Raw genomic sequence first — 17,712 nt, 5'->3', positions numbered from 1 at the left:
CCCAGTTTATAGTAGTTTGGTATAGCAGTCAAAACAGACTAAGACAGCCTGGTTTTCTCTTTCCCTTTTCTTTTCTTTTTTTTTTAATTTTTTTTATTAGTTGCTCAAAACATTACAATGATCTTGACATATCATACATTTGATTCAAGTGGAGTATGAATTCTTTTTTTTCCACGTGTACAGATTGCAGTATCACATTGGTTTTATAGCCACGTTTATACATACAGCCATATTAGTGTCTATTGTATTCTGCTACTCTTCCTATTCCCCTCTTTCCCTTTTCTTATAAGTCATCAAAATCTATCTAGAATTTTTTCTTCCTCTATGGAAATAGTACAGTTACTATTGAGATGTTAAAAGGATTGCTTTCCAGTGCAGTTTGATTGTTTGAAACCCTAGAGAGTGGTCTTGGTATTTAGTCCTGAGATTAGGACATTGATTCTTCACATGTGTCCCAGTTATTGATGGGAAAGTTGAAATTTCAGGGACGTAAATATTGAAAAAAGATTGAGAATAATGGATTTAAAGAAACTAAGAGAGATAATTATTGATTTTTCTAAAAGGTTGCTTTGAAAAGTAAAGCTAACATTGATTATAAAAGTGATTATAACTGATTTGTTACATGTGACAATTATTTAATTTATTACTTTAAATAATAAAATTCAATGTTTGTTTTTGGCACTGGGGATTAAACCCAGGGACATTTTACCACTGAGCTACATCCCCAGTCCTTTTTTATTTTGAGACAGGCTTTCACTAAGTTGTTTAGGGGCTAAGTTGCTGAGGCTGCCTTGAAGTTGCAATCTTCCTCAGCCCCCTGAGTTGTGGGACTACAGGTATGCACCACTGTGCCCATCCATCCCTACATTTTATAATACTTTGATTCTTATTAAGGGTTTTCACATCTTACATGAGCCTTATGACAGCTTCATGATGCAGATATCTTTATTTTATAGATGATAAAACTGAAGATCAGAGAGATTAAAGTAGCTAAAAGTCACACAGGCCTCTAAGAGGGGAGGTGGGTCTAAAACTTGGGATTTTAGTATCAAAGTTCTGTGTTTTTTTTTTTTTCAGTTGTCCTCACTGCTAAGTAAACAATATCTAGTGATTATCCCCTTGTTGTCATATGTGTACTGATCCTGGTATTTAGAGATTGTGGATGTGTGTGGATGTGCATTTATATACTTTAATATAATTCTTTCTACTTCTGATTTTACATTTTGGCACTTTTTTTCTTCCAGTTTTTAAAGATAGTTCCCAGAAAGACCTGCTGAATTTTACTGGTACTATTCCTGTGATGTATCAGGGTAAGTATGGGAAGAAAGAAAATGTGGGAGTTTTCTAAAAGAGCAGTTCATTTAAACTTACACAAACTTACATTTGTTCATGCCATAACATTCTCAAAGTATTTCCACATAAGAGATCTATTTAGAACCTTACTGGATCTGACAGGATTCTGTCCTAGTCAAGGAAGACCTAGATTAAACTTTTTTTTTTAATATTTATTTTTTAGTTTTAGGTAGATACAATATCTTTATTTTATTTTTATGTGGTGCTGAGGATCAAACCCAGTGCCTCACATGTGTTAGGTGAGCACTCTACCACTTGAGTCACAACCCCAGCGCCATAAATTAAACTTTAATTCAACAATTACTTATTGTCAACTATGTGCCCATGACTCTAGTAGGTTCTGGGTTATAGAACAGAGCAAGACAGCTAGGGGTGATGGTACATACCTGTAATGCCAGCAACTGGGGAAACTGAGGCAGGAGGATTGCAGGTTTGAGGCTAGCCTCAGCAATTTAGCAAGACCCTGTCTCAAAAAAAAAAAAAATCTTAAAAGAGGCTAGGGACATGAAAATCCTGTGGTACAGAGTTCCTGAGTTCAATATCTCAGTATGAAAAAAAAAAGAAGAAGAAGAAGAAAAAAAAAACAATGAAAAGAGAATTTAGACAGACATGGATCTGCCCTTGGGATGAGTGATTTCTGTTTTCCATAAGAAAATGTAGGAATCTCACCTTCTTCTCCTTATAACTCTGTGTTGTTTTTTGTTTGTTTGTTTAGTTTTTTCCTCTCTTCCTCTTCCTTTTATATGATGTAGCATTATTCCCATTCCATAGGTGAAACTGAATCTTAGTCTGCTCAAGTGATTTACCTAAAACCACCTGGTACTGTTATACAGACTCCAATGTTTTTGAAACACAGGGGTAAACATTTTAGGATGACCTGACAGGCTAAAATAGTTAAGTATTTGCCCAAAAAGAAAAGGAAAAAAAAAAATCACTAACTTCTATAGTTAACTGTTGTTTGTCTAGACCTACTCTGTTCAAAATGGCTAGCCTTTTAGTATCATTGGAGATTGCTTATATATGTGCTTTGAATAACAGCAATGAAGCTTTAGTTCCAAAATATTTCTCTGAAGTGGCACCCAAAATTCCATCATTAAAAAATTAATAATTTTGAAATGCAAATCATCACAATAAGAAAAATATCCCAAAGTACTAATGTACAGTGCTGTGGTTATTAGAAATTCAGTAAATACTTGTGGAATGATTGAGTTAGTTTACTTGATTACTGACTAAAGGGTTTAGGAATAAATGAGCTTAGTAGCATTTGAAAGAGGAGGTGCACTGAACAGAGAAGGAAATGGAAACCAAATAAGATCAGAACAGTGAAGTTTACTGTCTCTGGAAAGGGTTCAGCGTTGTAAGATGGGAATATATTTCCCAAAAGACAATTTTGGGAGACTTCTTTCAAGGTTGGTACTTGTAGCTCCTAGACGATCATAATTCCTTAATTACCCTTTTCCTCTATGATGACCAAGAGGTACATTCATATTTTGTTCTTCCTCTGTGTATGTTTCACCATTGACATTTCCTTTGGCACTGGGTAGGCATTCAGGAAATGGATAGGAATTCAGTTTGTTTTAATGCATAGCTGGTAATAAGTAAAAGTAGCCATTCTTGTCCTGAGCAGCATGTTCAAGTACAGTGAAAGATATGTGCAATAGAACTATGAAAACAGGAATAAATTTTTTAAAAATAATAATAAAGTCAATAAAAAAAGAATACAGGAATAAATATTGAGATAAAATAATGTTCTACACTGGCTAAGGTAATTTATTAGATTTCTAGTCTAAGTTTAGTTTTCACTTACACTGAGTTTAGCTTTGAGCTTCCTGGCAACTAAGGCAGTAAGGGTTATTTGGCTCTTGGTAGACATGTTCTATGTTGGAAGAGCATATGTTCAAGTATCTATCTCACCCTTTTGAGTGGCGGAGTCAGGGGATGAAGGAAGAGAGATTGAACCCAGGGGCACTCAACCACTGAGCCACATCCCCAGTTTTTTTGTATTTTATTTAGAGACAAGAGTCCACTGAGTTGCTTAGGGCCTTGCTAAATTGCTGAAGCTGGCTTTGATCCTCCTGCCCTTAGCCTCCCAAGTTGCTGGGATTACAGGCATGAACCACTGTACCCAGCTTCCCCCTTGTATTAAATAGTTTATTTTCTTTAATCCAAGTGCTGGGAGTTGAACCCAGGGCCTCATTGATGCTAAGCAAGCTCTGTACTATTGAGCTATGCTCCATGACCAATTAAGTAGATTTTTTAAAAAGAAAATCTCATTGTAGTTATCATTTACAGACCTTTCTCCTTCTGTAAAGAATACTGCAAAAGGGGTGTTTTTTATTTGTTTGGTTTTGGGGTTTTTGTTTTGTTTTTGTTTTTTTAGTTTTCCAACAAATGCATAGGCCATTTGCATCAAAATCTTTGGAGTATGTATGTGTGGACATGGATATTATTTAAACGCACACACTTTGGGGCCTGATCCCATGTCTAAATAAATCTCAATCTCTGGAGATAAGTCCCAAGAATATGCATATTTTCCAAGTTCTTCAGATAATTCTTATGTTTACTAAAATTTAAGAATATTGGGTAAGGTGACTCTTAAGATTATTTTCAGCTCTATGTTCTATATGTCTAACTCAGCGTATGGGATATTATATCTGCAATTTTTTAGCTCATTGAGGGCAAATATCAAACTCCAGTTAGTCATTCATTAATTTTTTTCATTTGTTCATTCTGATTCATAAGAAACATTTATTAAGCAGGTAGTATGTTATGTACTGTATTTGGTGCTGGGGATATAGAAATGAATGAAACATGAATTCTTTCTAGAAGTTTACAACGTAATAAATACAGCCTGGTAAGTGAATAATCTCAGTATAGAATAAATACAAAGAGAGATATCCAATACCTTTCAAGGAAGGTACAATATCTGTTTTGGTTGGACAAAGAAAATTACATAGAAAAGATGTATCCCAAACTTCTTGTATAGTAGAACCTGTAAATATTGATTGAATTAAATTGGATGAGCTGGCCATTGTCTTAATTTCCTCATGTTATGTTAGTGCTTTAACAGGAACATATTTCCAATGTGCATGAAATGAGGGAAATAGATCTTGATTTATTTTAATCCTTTGTATGTAAACTTGACTTAACTACCTATTTCTTAAAAATGCCACCTTGTTGTATCATAAATATGATGTGTATGCTTCTTATTTTTGCTTATTTTATCTCCAATAGGTCATACATATAACATACCAATCCGTTTCTGGATTTTGGATTCTCACCCTTTTGCTCCCCCCATTTGCTTCTTGAAGCCAACTGCAAATATGGGAATTTCCATTGGAAAACATGTGGATGCACAAGGCAGAATATACTTGCCCTATCTCCAAAACTGGAGCCATGTAAGATCAATTTGGATTTTCTTCAAAGTTTTTATTTTTTCTGAATATTTGCCTTTGATTCTGATAGTCAAAATAAGCATACTACTGTATTTACTTCAATTACATTCTTCATATGATCTTTAAAGTAATTTAAAATTGAGTTCTCTAGGATCAGCCAAGTCCCAGAATACTGATGACAACAGCCTATACAAAGCTGCTGTCTCCAGGTCCAGGAGCCAGCTGTCATTTACCCCTTGTCTTTTTATAGCTGTTTGCTAATTGAGAAAGCACATGAAAAGCTTCTAGCAGGATGTTGGAGACTTATTTCCTACCCCCACCCTATTAAAGATTTTTATGTAATATATATATTTATTTGTGATTTTGCCTGTTTTTAACCTTTATGTATGTTTGAATCATACCATATGTAATCTTCTGTGACATGCTTTAATTGAGCAATAATTTTTTTGTTGTTGTTTTGTTTTATAGTGCTGGGGACTGACTCCAGTACATGTTAGGCAAGTGCTGTACCACTGAATTACATCCATGACTTGAGTATGAGGTTTTAAACTTCATCTTTATTGATATATAATTGTAGCTTATTTATGTTTTGCAAGTCCTCACATTATGCAGTTTTGTATTCTCCATTTTTTCATTAATCATTATATTGAACATTTCTCCCATGTTTATCTTTTCAAAGTACATGGTTTTTAATGGTTCTTTGATGATCCAGCATGAAGATATTTACATAATACATTTCAAAATTGCCATATTACAAGAAATTTAATGATGAATATACTTAAATATAATATATATATTTAAAAATTTCCTAATGATAATCTCTAGGAGTAGAATTATTGGGTGAAAATTTTTAAATATTTTAAAGGATTTCTTCTATATTGCCAAATTGGCCTTCAAAAATGTAAACAAAATGTTGGTTTTCTGCTATCAATAGCAATGAGTGTAGAAGGGCACCAATTTCGTTTTATCCTTGCTCTAATAGGAGATATTATCATTAAAACAAAATAAACCTTTGCTTATCTCTATATATTGGGTTAGGCAGATAGATGTACAGTATACTGTCACTTATAACTAAAAATTTTATGAAAGAATGATTTGTAATATATTTATATGTACCCAGAAAGTTGTAGAATTTTAGGATCAGAGTTGAATGAGGTTATAGTAAAAAACGTCATTTGGGAGGCTGGGGTTGTAGCTCAGTGGTAGTGCTTATCTCACATGTGTGAGGCACTGGGTTCAATCCTCAGCACCACATAAAGATAAATAAATAAAATAAAGGTATTGTGTCCATCTACAACTAAAAAAATTTTTAGGGGCTGGGGATGTGGCTCAAGCGGTAGCACGCTTGCCTAGCATGCGTGCGGCCCGGGTTCGATCCTCAGCACCACATAGAAACAAAGATGTTATATCTGCTGAAAACTAACTAACTAAATAAATAAATATTAAAATTCTCTCTCTCTTTAAAAAAAATTTTTTTTTAAATGGCATTTGGTTTCTCACTTTTGTGTTATAGATAATGTGAAAACGGGTAATTATGGACATATTTTACTTTATTTGTATATTTTTCTATATTTTGCACATATAAAACCTTTAAAAAAGAAGAAAAAATAGAAAAAGGAAGAACATACACCAAATTATCAGGAGCAGAGCCGACTTCTATATGAACTTAATTTGCTATTTGCATTACTTGATGATTATTAAATAAGATTTCCAGTTAAATGTGATGAATGGATATAATAAAAATTAGATAATTTGTCTGGGGCTGGGGTTGTGGCTCAGTGGTAGAACACTTGCCTCACATGTGTGAGGAACTGGGTTCGATCCTCAGCACCACATAAAAATAAATAAACAAAACGAAGGTATTGTGACCATCTACAACAGACAATTAAAAAAAATGGTGCCTGGATCTTAATTTTTTGTTATCCTGTTACTTGAAAAATTGAAATATTTTTCATATTTATCAATAATGTATATTCCTTCCTTTTTGAATTGTTTATCTTCTCATCAGTAATTACCCCCTTTTTTTCTAACTTTGTTTTTTTTTTAGTTTGAACTCAGGGGCACTTAATCACTGAGCCACATCCCTAACCTTTTTGGCAGGGGGGGTGGGGGGGTGGCGCGGAGAGGGGGTAGTACCAGGGATGGAATTCAGGGGCACTCGACCACTGAGTCACATCCCTAGCCCTATTTTGTATTTTATTTACAGACAGGGTCTCACTGAGTTGCTTTGAACTTGCAGTATTACAGGTGTGTGTTTGTAAACACACACCTAGCAATACCCAGCCTTTTTTATTTTTGATTTTGAGACAGGATCTTACTAAGCTGCTTAGAGCCTCACTAAATAGATGAGGCTGGCCTTGAACTAGTGATCATCTTGTGTCAGTCTTCCAAATCATTGGGATTACAGTTGTGCTCCATCATATCCATATTGGCTTTTTTTTTTTTTTTAAACACTGGCGATTGAATCCAGGGTGCCACTGAGCCACGTCCTCAGCCCTTTTTATTTTGGGACATAGTTTTGCCAAATTGCTAAGGCTGGCCTCAAATTTGTAATCTCCTACCTTATCCTTGTGAGACTCTGGGATTACAGGTATGCATTACCCGCCTTGAATTCCTTTTTTTTTAAACTGTCTTCAAACCATATTTGGACATCTGTACCCTATTGCAAGAATTTATGTATCCTGCTTCTTCTGATTTTCTTTGACATCTTTTCATAGTTTTGTCTGTTTGCTTAATAGTGCTCAGTAATAGTCCTATAAGTTAGTTGAGATTATGCTTGATTTCAGTTTAGGTGGAATTTATTTCATTTTATTATTTTGAGTCTCTATTATAAATTAAAACTTGTCTTTAAAATATATTACATTATTTAAATCGCCCTGCTTAAAAGGACTATAGTAACTTTGAGTTCTGTATGCATTTAGAATTTTAACTATGGAGTATACTTTTTGTAGAATTTTGGAGATAGAAGGAATCTAGAAGGATTGCAGACAGTTTCCCCAAAGAGATTCAGAGGACTACAGTAAGCCTACAGAATTTTATTTGAAGAGCACAGTGGTTTTCTTTTACTTTGTTTTTGTTCTGCATATAAATTTGAATTTATATAGGCAGGCTGCTTCTAGTTTGCCATAATAACAATCTCTCCAGGTTTTCTTTTACTTGGCAGCTTCACACATTTAATGTTATCTGGTTGGTCCTTGAAGGTATTTGAATTTTTTACCCTAATGGGCTCTTCTTCATTTATAAACAGTGAAACTCAAGTCTCTGAGAAATTAAGCACTTTTTAAATGAGCATTCTACTAAATATTCCTAATAATAATAGTAAACATCTATTTTACTCTCTTAGGTTACAGTTTCTATGCATTAGCTAATTTATATCTCCTAATAGCCACTTGAATTTATTATTCATATTATCTTACTGATGATGCTGAAGCTCAGAACAGTTAAGTGAATGACACCAAGGCTATTTAACTAGTTAAACTCAAAGAAACATTATCAAATTAATTTTCTGATTTGATAATGGCTTTGTAGAAGAATGTCTTTTTTCCTTTTAAGAAATACACTCTAAAGGTTTTAGGGATAAGGAGATATCACATCTGCAGTTTATTTTCATTTGGGCCAGAAAAAAGAGAAAGATATTAAGAAAATATATGTGATAAAATGTTAACATTTGAGTAACCTGGCAAAAGAGTGTATGTACTATTTTTTTCAACTTTTCTGTAAGCCTGAAATTATTTTGAAATAAACAGTTAAAAAAGATAGTTCCCAAACCTAGGTATTTTGCTGCTAGTATATTCATGCTATTTTCCTATGTTTTGAGAGTTGTCAATTTAGCTTTTTTTTTTTTTTTTTGCCTTTTATTTTATAAACACATGGAGTATTTTCCATGAGATCTCTGGGAGGATACTGCATGATAAGAGACTTTGCTTTTTTCAGTTAAAAGCATTAAAATAGTTAAATCATAACATAATTTGTACATAGTTTTGGAAAAATGAAAGCATGACAATACAGTTGATCTTTGAACAACATGTGTTTGAACTATATGGGTTCACTCAGAGTTGTCTCTCTTTTTTTAACTTGCACCAATTTGAAAAAAACTTTCATGAATCCTATAGACTGGAAATATTGAAAAGGTTAAGAAAAAGATGTGTCAATAATACATAAAATATACATAGGTAATAATCTGTTTTATTATTTATTAATGTTAAATTTACACCAATCTATTATAAAAGGTTAAAATTTATCAAGCTGGGTGTAGTGGTACATGTCTATAATCCCAACAACTCAGGAGGCTAAAGCAGGAGGTTTTCAAGTTCAAGCCCAGCCTGGGCAACTTAGTGGAGAACCAGCAACTTAGACCCTGACTCAAAATAAAAAAATAAAGGGGTGGATATGTAGCTCAGTGGTAAAGCACCCCTGGGTTCAATCCCCACCAAAACCAAAACAAAAAAAGTTAAAAATTTGTGAAAACTTACTTATGTGCACATACAGATCATACATGGTGCCATCCAGATCATACATGGTACCATTGTATGTAACAACAATAAACAGACATAAATATGTAGTTTTAAATCATAACTGTATGAAGTTACCTGTGGTACCTTATGTATTGCTGAATTATGGTAGCCTCCTCTTGGTGCTATTAAGGTACATTCATGTCACGGTTATCTGATTATCCACTTGAAATGCTGAATTATGTTAAAAATTTTAGTTTGTCTCTCCAATAAATTGTACTTTAGTAAAAAGTGATCTCTCATGGAGCTTGTGTAATTTTTCATTGTATATAATAACTGTAGCATGCAAAATAAACATTAATTGAGTTTGTTATTGGTAAGGCTTCCAGTGAACAGGAGGCTATTAGCAGTTAAGGATTTTTTTATGTTTGGTGTTGGGAATTGAACTCAGGGCCTCATGAATGCTGGGCAAACTCTCTATCACTGAGCTACATCCCCAATCCTTTTTATTTTTTAAGATAGGATCTCTTAAATTGTCCAGTATGATCTTGAATTTCTAATCCTTCTCCCTCAGCCTCATGAGCAGCTGAGATTACATGCATGCACCACCATGCCTGGAAGTAGTTAAGTTTAGGGGGAGTCAAATTATACTCGAATTTTTAACTGTTCATGGGTTGGGGTCCCTATTCCAGTGTTGCTCAAGGGTCAACTGTATTTACTTTGGCTAATTCTATGTAATGTTAGGTTGAAATGGTAGTATTACTTAGCAAATTTTTGAGTAACTTTTACCTTTGTGTGTATTCTACAGCCCAAGTCTGTCATTGTTGGATTAATTAAAGAAATGATTGCCAAGTTTCAAGAGGAACTTCCCCTGTATTCTCTATCGTCATCTGATGAAGCACGGCAGGTAGACATGCTAGCCTATATTGCAAAAATCACTGAAGGTTTGTATTTCTGTCAGATTGTCTTAAAAGTTATGAGTTTACAATTTCTTACTAATGACCTTTACTCTCTGCTATTTAAATACATATGGACATTTATATGTTTATTTTTGTGTTCAATCAAAAATCCTATACATATATAATAAAGTTCCATACTGTTTCTTAAAATGTAAAAAAAAAATTACTCTTTTATGAACAGATAAAATAGTTGTTGTTTCATTCAAAAACACTTGATATATAATAATCATCCCAAACCTTTTTTGTTATGTGTTCATGTAGTTCTTGTTTCATTCAGAATACTAGATCAGAAAATCTGTAATTCTCAATGTTTCTTATTGAGAATAAAACCACATATTCATGATTGGAAAATTTCAGTAGGGTACTAAACCTTTGTATTTTTTTTTTTAGTCTTATACAATATTTTTAAAAATATTTGGAAAGACACTTTCTTTTTAAAAGGATAGCCTCCATTTACTAGAATATTTAAAATAAGACTCATCTTTTTTATCAGTACAAGTATTACTAATTTAATGTAAATGTACAATTTACATTAGAAATGCATATACTTTAAATGTGTGATAAAATTTGACTGTTTGATTTACCTTTGTAGCTATCACCAAAAACAATATGTAAAATCAATTCTTACATTTTTAGTTAATAGCTCCTCTTCTACAAGAAACTCTGATTTTTATAAGTCTTCTTTCATGTATTCATTTTTTTCAACAAGTATTTTTAAAAATTTTTTTTAGTTGTAGATGTACACAATATCTTTATTTATTTATTTTTATGTAGTACTGAGGATTGAACCCAGTGCCTTATGCATGCAAGACAAGTGCTCTCCTGCTGAACTACAATCCCACCCCTCAACAAGTATTTTTAAGTGCTTATTGTGGATTAACACCATGTTTTCTAAGTAACTGAAGTTTGGCGTTTTTTTAATTTTGGGTTTTTTGTTTGTTTGTTTAGTAATGGGAATTGAATCAGAATCACTTTACCACTGAGCCACATCCCCAGTCTTTTTAATTTTTGAGACAGGGTCTTGACAAGTTGCTTAAGGCCTCACTCAGTTGCTGAGGCTGGCTTTGAACTTGCAATCCTCCTGCCTCAGCCTCCTGAGTGACTGAAGCTTTTTTTTGTTTGTTTTTATGTTATCTGTGTATGGAGGTGCACATTTGTAATCCCAGTGATTCAGGATTGCCCAAGGGATAGCGGGGGGAGTTGATGTGATTTTTTTTTTTTTTTTTCATTCTCAGCATCACCCACTTTTCTTGATAGGTGTCTCAGACATAAATTCAAAGAGTTGGACAAATTATGAGATTAAACCAGTCAATAAAATTACCGTGGTTGGAAATGGAGAGTTGGGTATTGCCTGCATCTTAGCAATTTCAGCAAAGGTATGTAAGCACAGTGGTTATAAATACATATATCATAGTGCTACACTTTTAGGCAGTTTTATTAACATTCAAAAAATAATGGTTTGGCTTGGCACAGTTGTAATCAAGCAACTGGGGAGGCTGAGGCAGGAGGATCACAAGTTCAAGGCCAGCTCAGCAACTTTGTGAGGCCCTAAGCAACTTATTGAGATCCTGTCTCAAAATAAAAAATAAAAAGGTCTGGGGTGTAGCTCAGTGGTAAAATGCTCCTAGATTCAATCCTATACCACACAAATAAATAAATAAAAATTTAAAAAAGTAATGGCTTCGTTTTGTTATGTAGGAAAACCTCATTTTGCCTGAAAATATATTTTGTGACAAAAAAATAGCTGAAAGTTCTCATCAGTCATGTTGCCTCTTAATTAGTGTAAGTCATGGGTAGGCTTTGAAAAAGTAATTTGAATAATGGTGTCATCCTAATCTAAGGGAAACCTCAAAGTGACATTCCTCTGACTTAGACACAGATTATTTTGTGATTTTTGAGTCATGGTGTTTTAATTAAATTCTTATTTAATATTATATTTAATTTTAGCTATTTATAAAATTACCATTTTTAAAAAAGGACTGCCTTTTCTTATTTAATTGCTTTCTTTTGGGATCAGACTTTCTGAGTTAATGTTACATTAGTTTATGTTTTGTTTATATTCCTGTCAGTTCTTTTTTCTAAGTCTTTTCTAATTGTTTACATAAAGATCTAACTCCCAGTGAGGTAAAACAACTATCATGGTGATAGCATATCTGTAGTCTAGAAAACAGCTGTCACTATATGTTTATTTGGTGACTGTTTTTCTTTTTCTATAAAGTTTTTCTATTAAAATTTGATTATTTTGATGTCTAAATTCCTCCTTTTCCACTTAAGACCATATATCTTGAAGGTAGGTTCTATTTCAGGAAATAATCAAGTTAGAAAAATTTTAAAGTTGACTGTTCAGAATAGCATATGCTGAATTTTGGCATATTATAGTTTCATTTTCCTTACCTGTTTTCCTCATCTGAGTACACTGTTAACTCTTAATTGGAATTTGAGTTGTTTTTACTTCTTTTGTTACTAAATAAAATACTTTTACATTACTTTGTAAAATAAATAAAAAGAAAATAAATATATAAAAATACTTCTTACACTACTTTGTAAGTTGCTTATTTTCTGACTTTCTTTTGGGTATACATCATCTCAAAAGTAATACTAGTGAGTCAGAGGGTATGGATTGTTTTATGGCACTCTTATATTAGTAGACTGCTCCTCAGAAAGGCAGAACTAATTTATGCTGCTAAGAATAGTGCATATGTCACCTGCTTTTTGACATCCCTATGGTATTAAGTTTTATTAATTTGGGAGAGGGGGCAGAGCTGCTGGGGATCAAACCCAGGAGTACTTTGGCACTGAGCTACATCCCCAGCCCTTTTTATTTATTTATCTTGAATAAGGGTCCTGCTAAGTTGCTTAGGTCCTTACTAAGTTTCTGAGGATGGCCTTGAATTTGTGATCCTCCTGTTTCAGCATCCCAAGTGGCTGGGATTACAACAAGTGTAATTTTTTTTTTTTTTTTGGTAATAATTTGACTTTTTTTGTTAAATACAGGTAGGCACCTTTTTAAAGTCATGTTTCCTTAACTGTTAGAAGAGTCATTTGTCTGTTAACTGTCTAGGTAAAACATTATTTTTTCTTTTTTAAACATCAGCATTTTGATACAAGGTATAATATTTAAATAATATATCAATAATAGCAGTCCAATAGTGGCAGTAGTAGTAGTAGTGATAGTAACAGCAGTAACTAACCTTTACTAAATGCTTACTAGATGCCAGGCACTTGTCTAAACACTTGTCTTGACTCATTTTTACAGTGACCCTATTGTTTAGATGCTATTGTTTTCACCATTTTACAAATGAAGAAACCAAGGTTCGGGGAGGTTACCCACTTGCCCTAAGTCACACTATTAATAAATGGTGTCACCAGGATTTGAAAACAGGTTGTCTGTATGCCAGAACCTGTATTCTAGATCCTTACTGCTCAAAATATGGCTTTCAGACTAGCAATATTGGCATTTCCTTAAGATTTTGTTAGAAATCCATAATTCTACTTCTAATTCTGCATTTTAATAAAACCCCTGGTGATCCATATGCTTTACTGATTCATTATAAAGCCTGAGAAGCTCTTCTCTAAGCCACTATATTATACTGCTTTATGATAATTGCCCCCCCTTACTGGGATTGAACTCAGGGATGCTTTTCCACTGAGATCATCTCTAGCCCTTTTTCTTTAAAATTTTTTTTTAGTGTGAAACAGGGTCTCATTAAGTTGCTGAGGGTATCTCACTAAATTGCTGAGGCTGGCCTTGAACTTGTGATCCTCCTGTCCCAGCCTTCCAAATTTCTGGGATTACAAAGTACCTGGCAAGAGTCATGATGAATATTTTAGTTGTTTTTAGTCATTTGAATATTCTTATACATAATATATAATTTTTTACATATGCTAATAAACTTGTAGGATAATTCCTATAAATGAGATTGATGGATTAAAGGAACTGTTAAATTTAGATTTTAAAATATTTTAAATTTTTGAAAGAAGTTGTCAAATTATTCCCTATATCAGTTGTATTAGTTTATTCTCACACCTACACTGTATGAGAATACCTGTTTTCCCACAACCTCTATTGTTAAACTTTTGGGCCTTAGTGTGTCTGATAAATAAAAATGGAAATGCTAGTTTTCCTGGCATTTTCCTTGTGAGTGTGGTTAACAATAAAAAAATTAATAGCTACAATTTAGAGAGGACTACTATGTATGTCAGTCCTATTATCATATAGTCAGTCATATAATCAATCTTATAACCACATGCAGTAAGACTTGAGTTCATTGACTGTCCTAGTGTCACAAAGCTCACCTATAAAATAGTAGAGTTGTTTTCTTAACCATTTTTTTGCCCGAAAGTCTGGTAGATCTCTGGATACTTTTGCCCATGAACTCTCAGGTTTTCCTACTACTTTGGAGAAAGCCCTTCCACAAATATTAACTGACTCTTGGAGTTTCCATGCTGTTATTTATAGTCAGCCCACCAGGCCATCCAGGGAACCGTTATTAGGCATGTAGAATATTCCATGAGCTCTCTGAGGAGAGTACCACATGATAGTACAATTTGACTTTAGATTTATGGCTATTTTTTTTTTTTTCCTTTTTGATTCTGGGAATTGAATGCAGGACACTCAACCACTTCCACGTCCCCATCCTTTTTCAAAAAATATTTTTGATTTAGAGACATAGTCTTGCTAAGTTGTTTAGGGCTTTGCTAAGTTGCTCTGGCAGGCTTTGAACTTGTGATCCTCTTGCCTCAGCCTCCCAAGCTGATTATTTTTTTTTTAAGCAAAAGCTGGAATAATTTTGACTTTCATGCTAGGAATGAAGTGCTAAAATAGGCCCCCAAATCATTCTAAACGTTTCAGAATTGAAATTATGATACAGAATGAAAACAAACTCAGGAACAATATCAAACTTGCTGAGTGAACCAAGTAATCTTTATTATTCATCCCATAAGAAAACTTCTGCGATCTATATGGCATCTAAATTTACTCCTTTTAGATCCTAGTTTACAATAGTTAAGCCCAAGGGATCACATTATTCAAGTTCATAATAACTTCTTGATTGCATGTCACTTTTATTACAATTGTGTTACTTATCCATTTTTTTAGCCATATCCCCACCCCACCCCCTTTTTTTTTAAATGTTGAAAGTGCATCTCATTGAGTTGCTGAGGTTGTCTTCAAACTTGCGATCCTCCTGCCTCAGCCTTCCAAGCCATTGGGATTACAGGCATGTGCAACCACCCCTGGCTTTACTTACTCTTCTTCAGATGACACAAGCCCTCACTTCTTAATTAAATTGAATAATTGGTCCTGTCCAATGTAATATGTTTCCCTTTCTTACTATACCTTACAGGGCATTGCAGACAGGCTAGTCCTTTTAGATCTCTCAGAAGGAACAAAAGGTGGAACCATGGACCTTGACATATTCAACCTGCCTAATGTGGAAATCAGCAAAGGTATGGTTATTATGCCTAAAGATGTTTGCTTTACTTGCTCTTATATTTGAGTCTAAGAATTAGCACTGGGAATTTAACTCAAGGCCTCTCATATGCTAGGAAAGCAATGAGTTCTACCTCTAGTCTTTTCCATTTTTGAGACAGCATCTGCCTGAACTTGTGATCTTCTTGTCTTACCCTCCTGAGTAGCTGTGATTTCAGGTATGTGCCACCATACCTGGCTTAAGTTCTGGAATTTTAAAGCTGAAAAATAATTTCAAGATTAACTAGTACAAGCCTCTCATTTTTTTTTTTCCTTTTTAACAGTGGGATTTGTTATAATATATACAAGCTCCTCATTTTGTCACAAGAAGTGTCTCTGAAAAAGGGTCCAAGAAGTTCATGGCGAAAGAGGGGAACTTGACTCAGGACCAGTGGGGTTTTGGGCATATGTGATGGAAAAGAATTAAAGCAGGGGCTGGGGATGTGGCTCAAGCGGTAGCGCGCTCGCCTGGCATGCGTGCGGCCCGGGTTCGATCCTCAGCACCACATACAAAACAAAGATGTTGTGTACGCCGAAAACTAAAAAATAAATATTAAAAATTCTCTCTCTCTCTCCCCCCCTCCCTCTCTCACTCTATCTTTAAAAAAAAAAAAAAGAATTAAAGCACATGCCACTCAGGCATAGAGAGAGGTTTATTTAGGAAAGATACATAATTAAGGGAAATCTCAAGAGAGAGACACTTATGTGGGTAAAGCAAGGCATATGCCCTCAAGGGAGAATGCAGGTCTTTTTAAGGATGAGAAATGCAGTTTTGGTGCTACTTTTTAAGGAAACTTGGCGAGGGGTGGGTATGGAAAAGTGTATAGGAATGATATCAATCCAGTGATCTCAAGACAGTTTCTAGTAGTCTGATATGTATCAGGATCCTTAGGCTGACATGGTCTTTATTATCTGATCAATAGTGCTAAATTATGGGTTCCTCAAGACATTATATTTCCTCCCCCTCCCCTTTGCCTTCCTCCTTATTCTCTCTTCTCTCTCCCCCACCCTCTCCCTCATCCCCCATTTTTACCTCTCTCCTTATTCTATTATTGAGGGTTTAATTACAGTGCACAAGTAAATTTACAGACTTCCCAGGAATTTAGGAGTAATAGGTGTGGAAGGAAGACTGGCTTGGGGAGTTATAGGCCTGGAAAAGTATGAAGAACTTTTGAAGTAAAATCTTATTTTCTGGTTCTTTCTTTATGACTTTTTGCCTATTTCCTATTCCTTCTAGCCTACCTCAATTTTATGCACTGGGAAACAAAGATTCAAATAAGTTAAGTAACTTGTACAAAATCATACAGATCATAAATGATTATGTTAACAGAGTCAAATGAGCAAATAACATCCAGATTCATTCATATTGGCCATAAGAATTTGTTATTTGACTTATATTTCCACATGAATTTGTCTTTTGATTGCTTCCTTTCTCAGAACATATTGGTTTAAAACACTGATCTTAGTGTTAGACAGTGGTTTGCATCTTAGCTCTGCTATATTAGAGCTCTGATGTTTGTCAGATTATACAATCTCTCAAAAAAAATTCAGTTTTCTCATGTGTGAAGTAGGAGACTAGGGATATAGCTCAGTGGTAAAATGTTTACCTAGCATGCATAAGGCCCTGAGATCAATCTCTAGCCCTGAAAAAATAACTAAAAATTTTAACAGTTTTTTTTTTTATCTAATTTTCCCCCTTTGGAGATGGGGGTTCTCACTGTATTATCCAGACTAATCTAGAACCCCTGGGATGAAGCATTGCCTCAGCCTCTTGAGTAGCTGGAAATACTTGACTTCTCATACTTTATTTATATACCAGGGATTGAACCCAGGGGCACTTAAGCACTGAGTCACATCCCCAGCCCTTTTTTAAAATTTTAAGATAGGGTCTCATTAAATTGCTTATAGCTTCACTAAGTTGCTGAGGCTTGCTTTGAACTTGCAATCCTGCCTCAGCCTCTTGAGTCACTGGGATTACCAGCATGTATCACTGTGCCTGGAAACTTTTCACATTTTAAATTTTAAAAAATTGAGTCTATTTTATAATGTCTATTATAAATTATAGGATACATTTGGATAGATAA

The 17,712-nt window shown here is 34.1% G+C and overlaps 1 protein-coding gene across 6 annotated transcripts in view; it reads left to right on the top strand.

Moving 5' to 3' along the window:
- Uevld (UEV and lactate/malate dehyrogenase domains) overlaps positions 1-17,712 on the top strand; it is a 40,198-nt gene that overhangs the window by 9,419 nt on the left and 13,067 nt on the right. For all 6 annotated transcript variants that reach the window (XM_048788459.1, XM_015477688.2, XM_048788458.1 and 3 more), the window contains 5 exons: positions 1,245-1,310; positions 4,588-4,751; positions 10,008-10,143; positions 11,416-11,534; positions 15,504-15,606. In XM_048788459.1, coding sequence (XP_048644416.1) covers positions 1,245-1,310; positions 4,588-4,751; positions 10,008-10,143; positions 11,416-11,534; positions 15,504-15,606 — 588 coding nt within the window. The remainder of the gene's footprint in view (positions 1-1,244; positions 1,311-4,587; positions 4,752-10,007; positions 10,144-11,415; positions 11,535-15,503; positions 15,607-17,712) is intronic.

Source organism: Marmota marmota, unplaced genomic scaffold, assembly GCF_001458135.2.
Source record: "Marmota marmota marmota unplaced genomic scaffold, marMar, whole genome shotgun sequence".
In the NCBI taxonomy this organism is placed as follows: domain Eukaryota; kingdom Metazoa; phylum Chordata; class Mammalia; order Rodentia; family Sciuridae; genus Marmota; species Marmota marmota.
The sequence above is the reverse complement of the archived record's forward strand: the minus strand, read 5'-3'. Positions and strand labels throughout refer to the sequence as shown.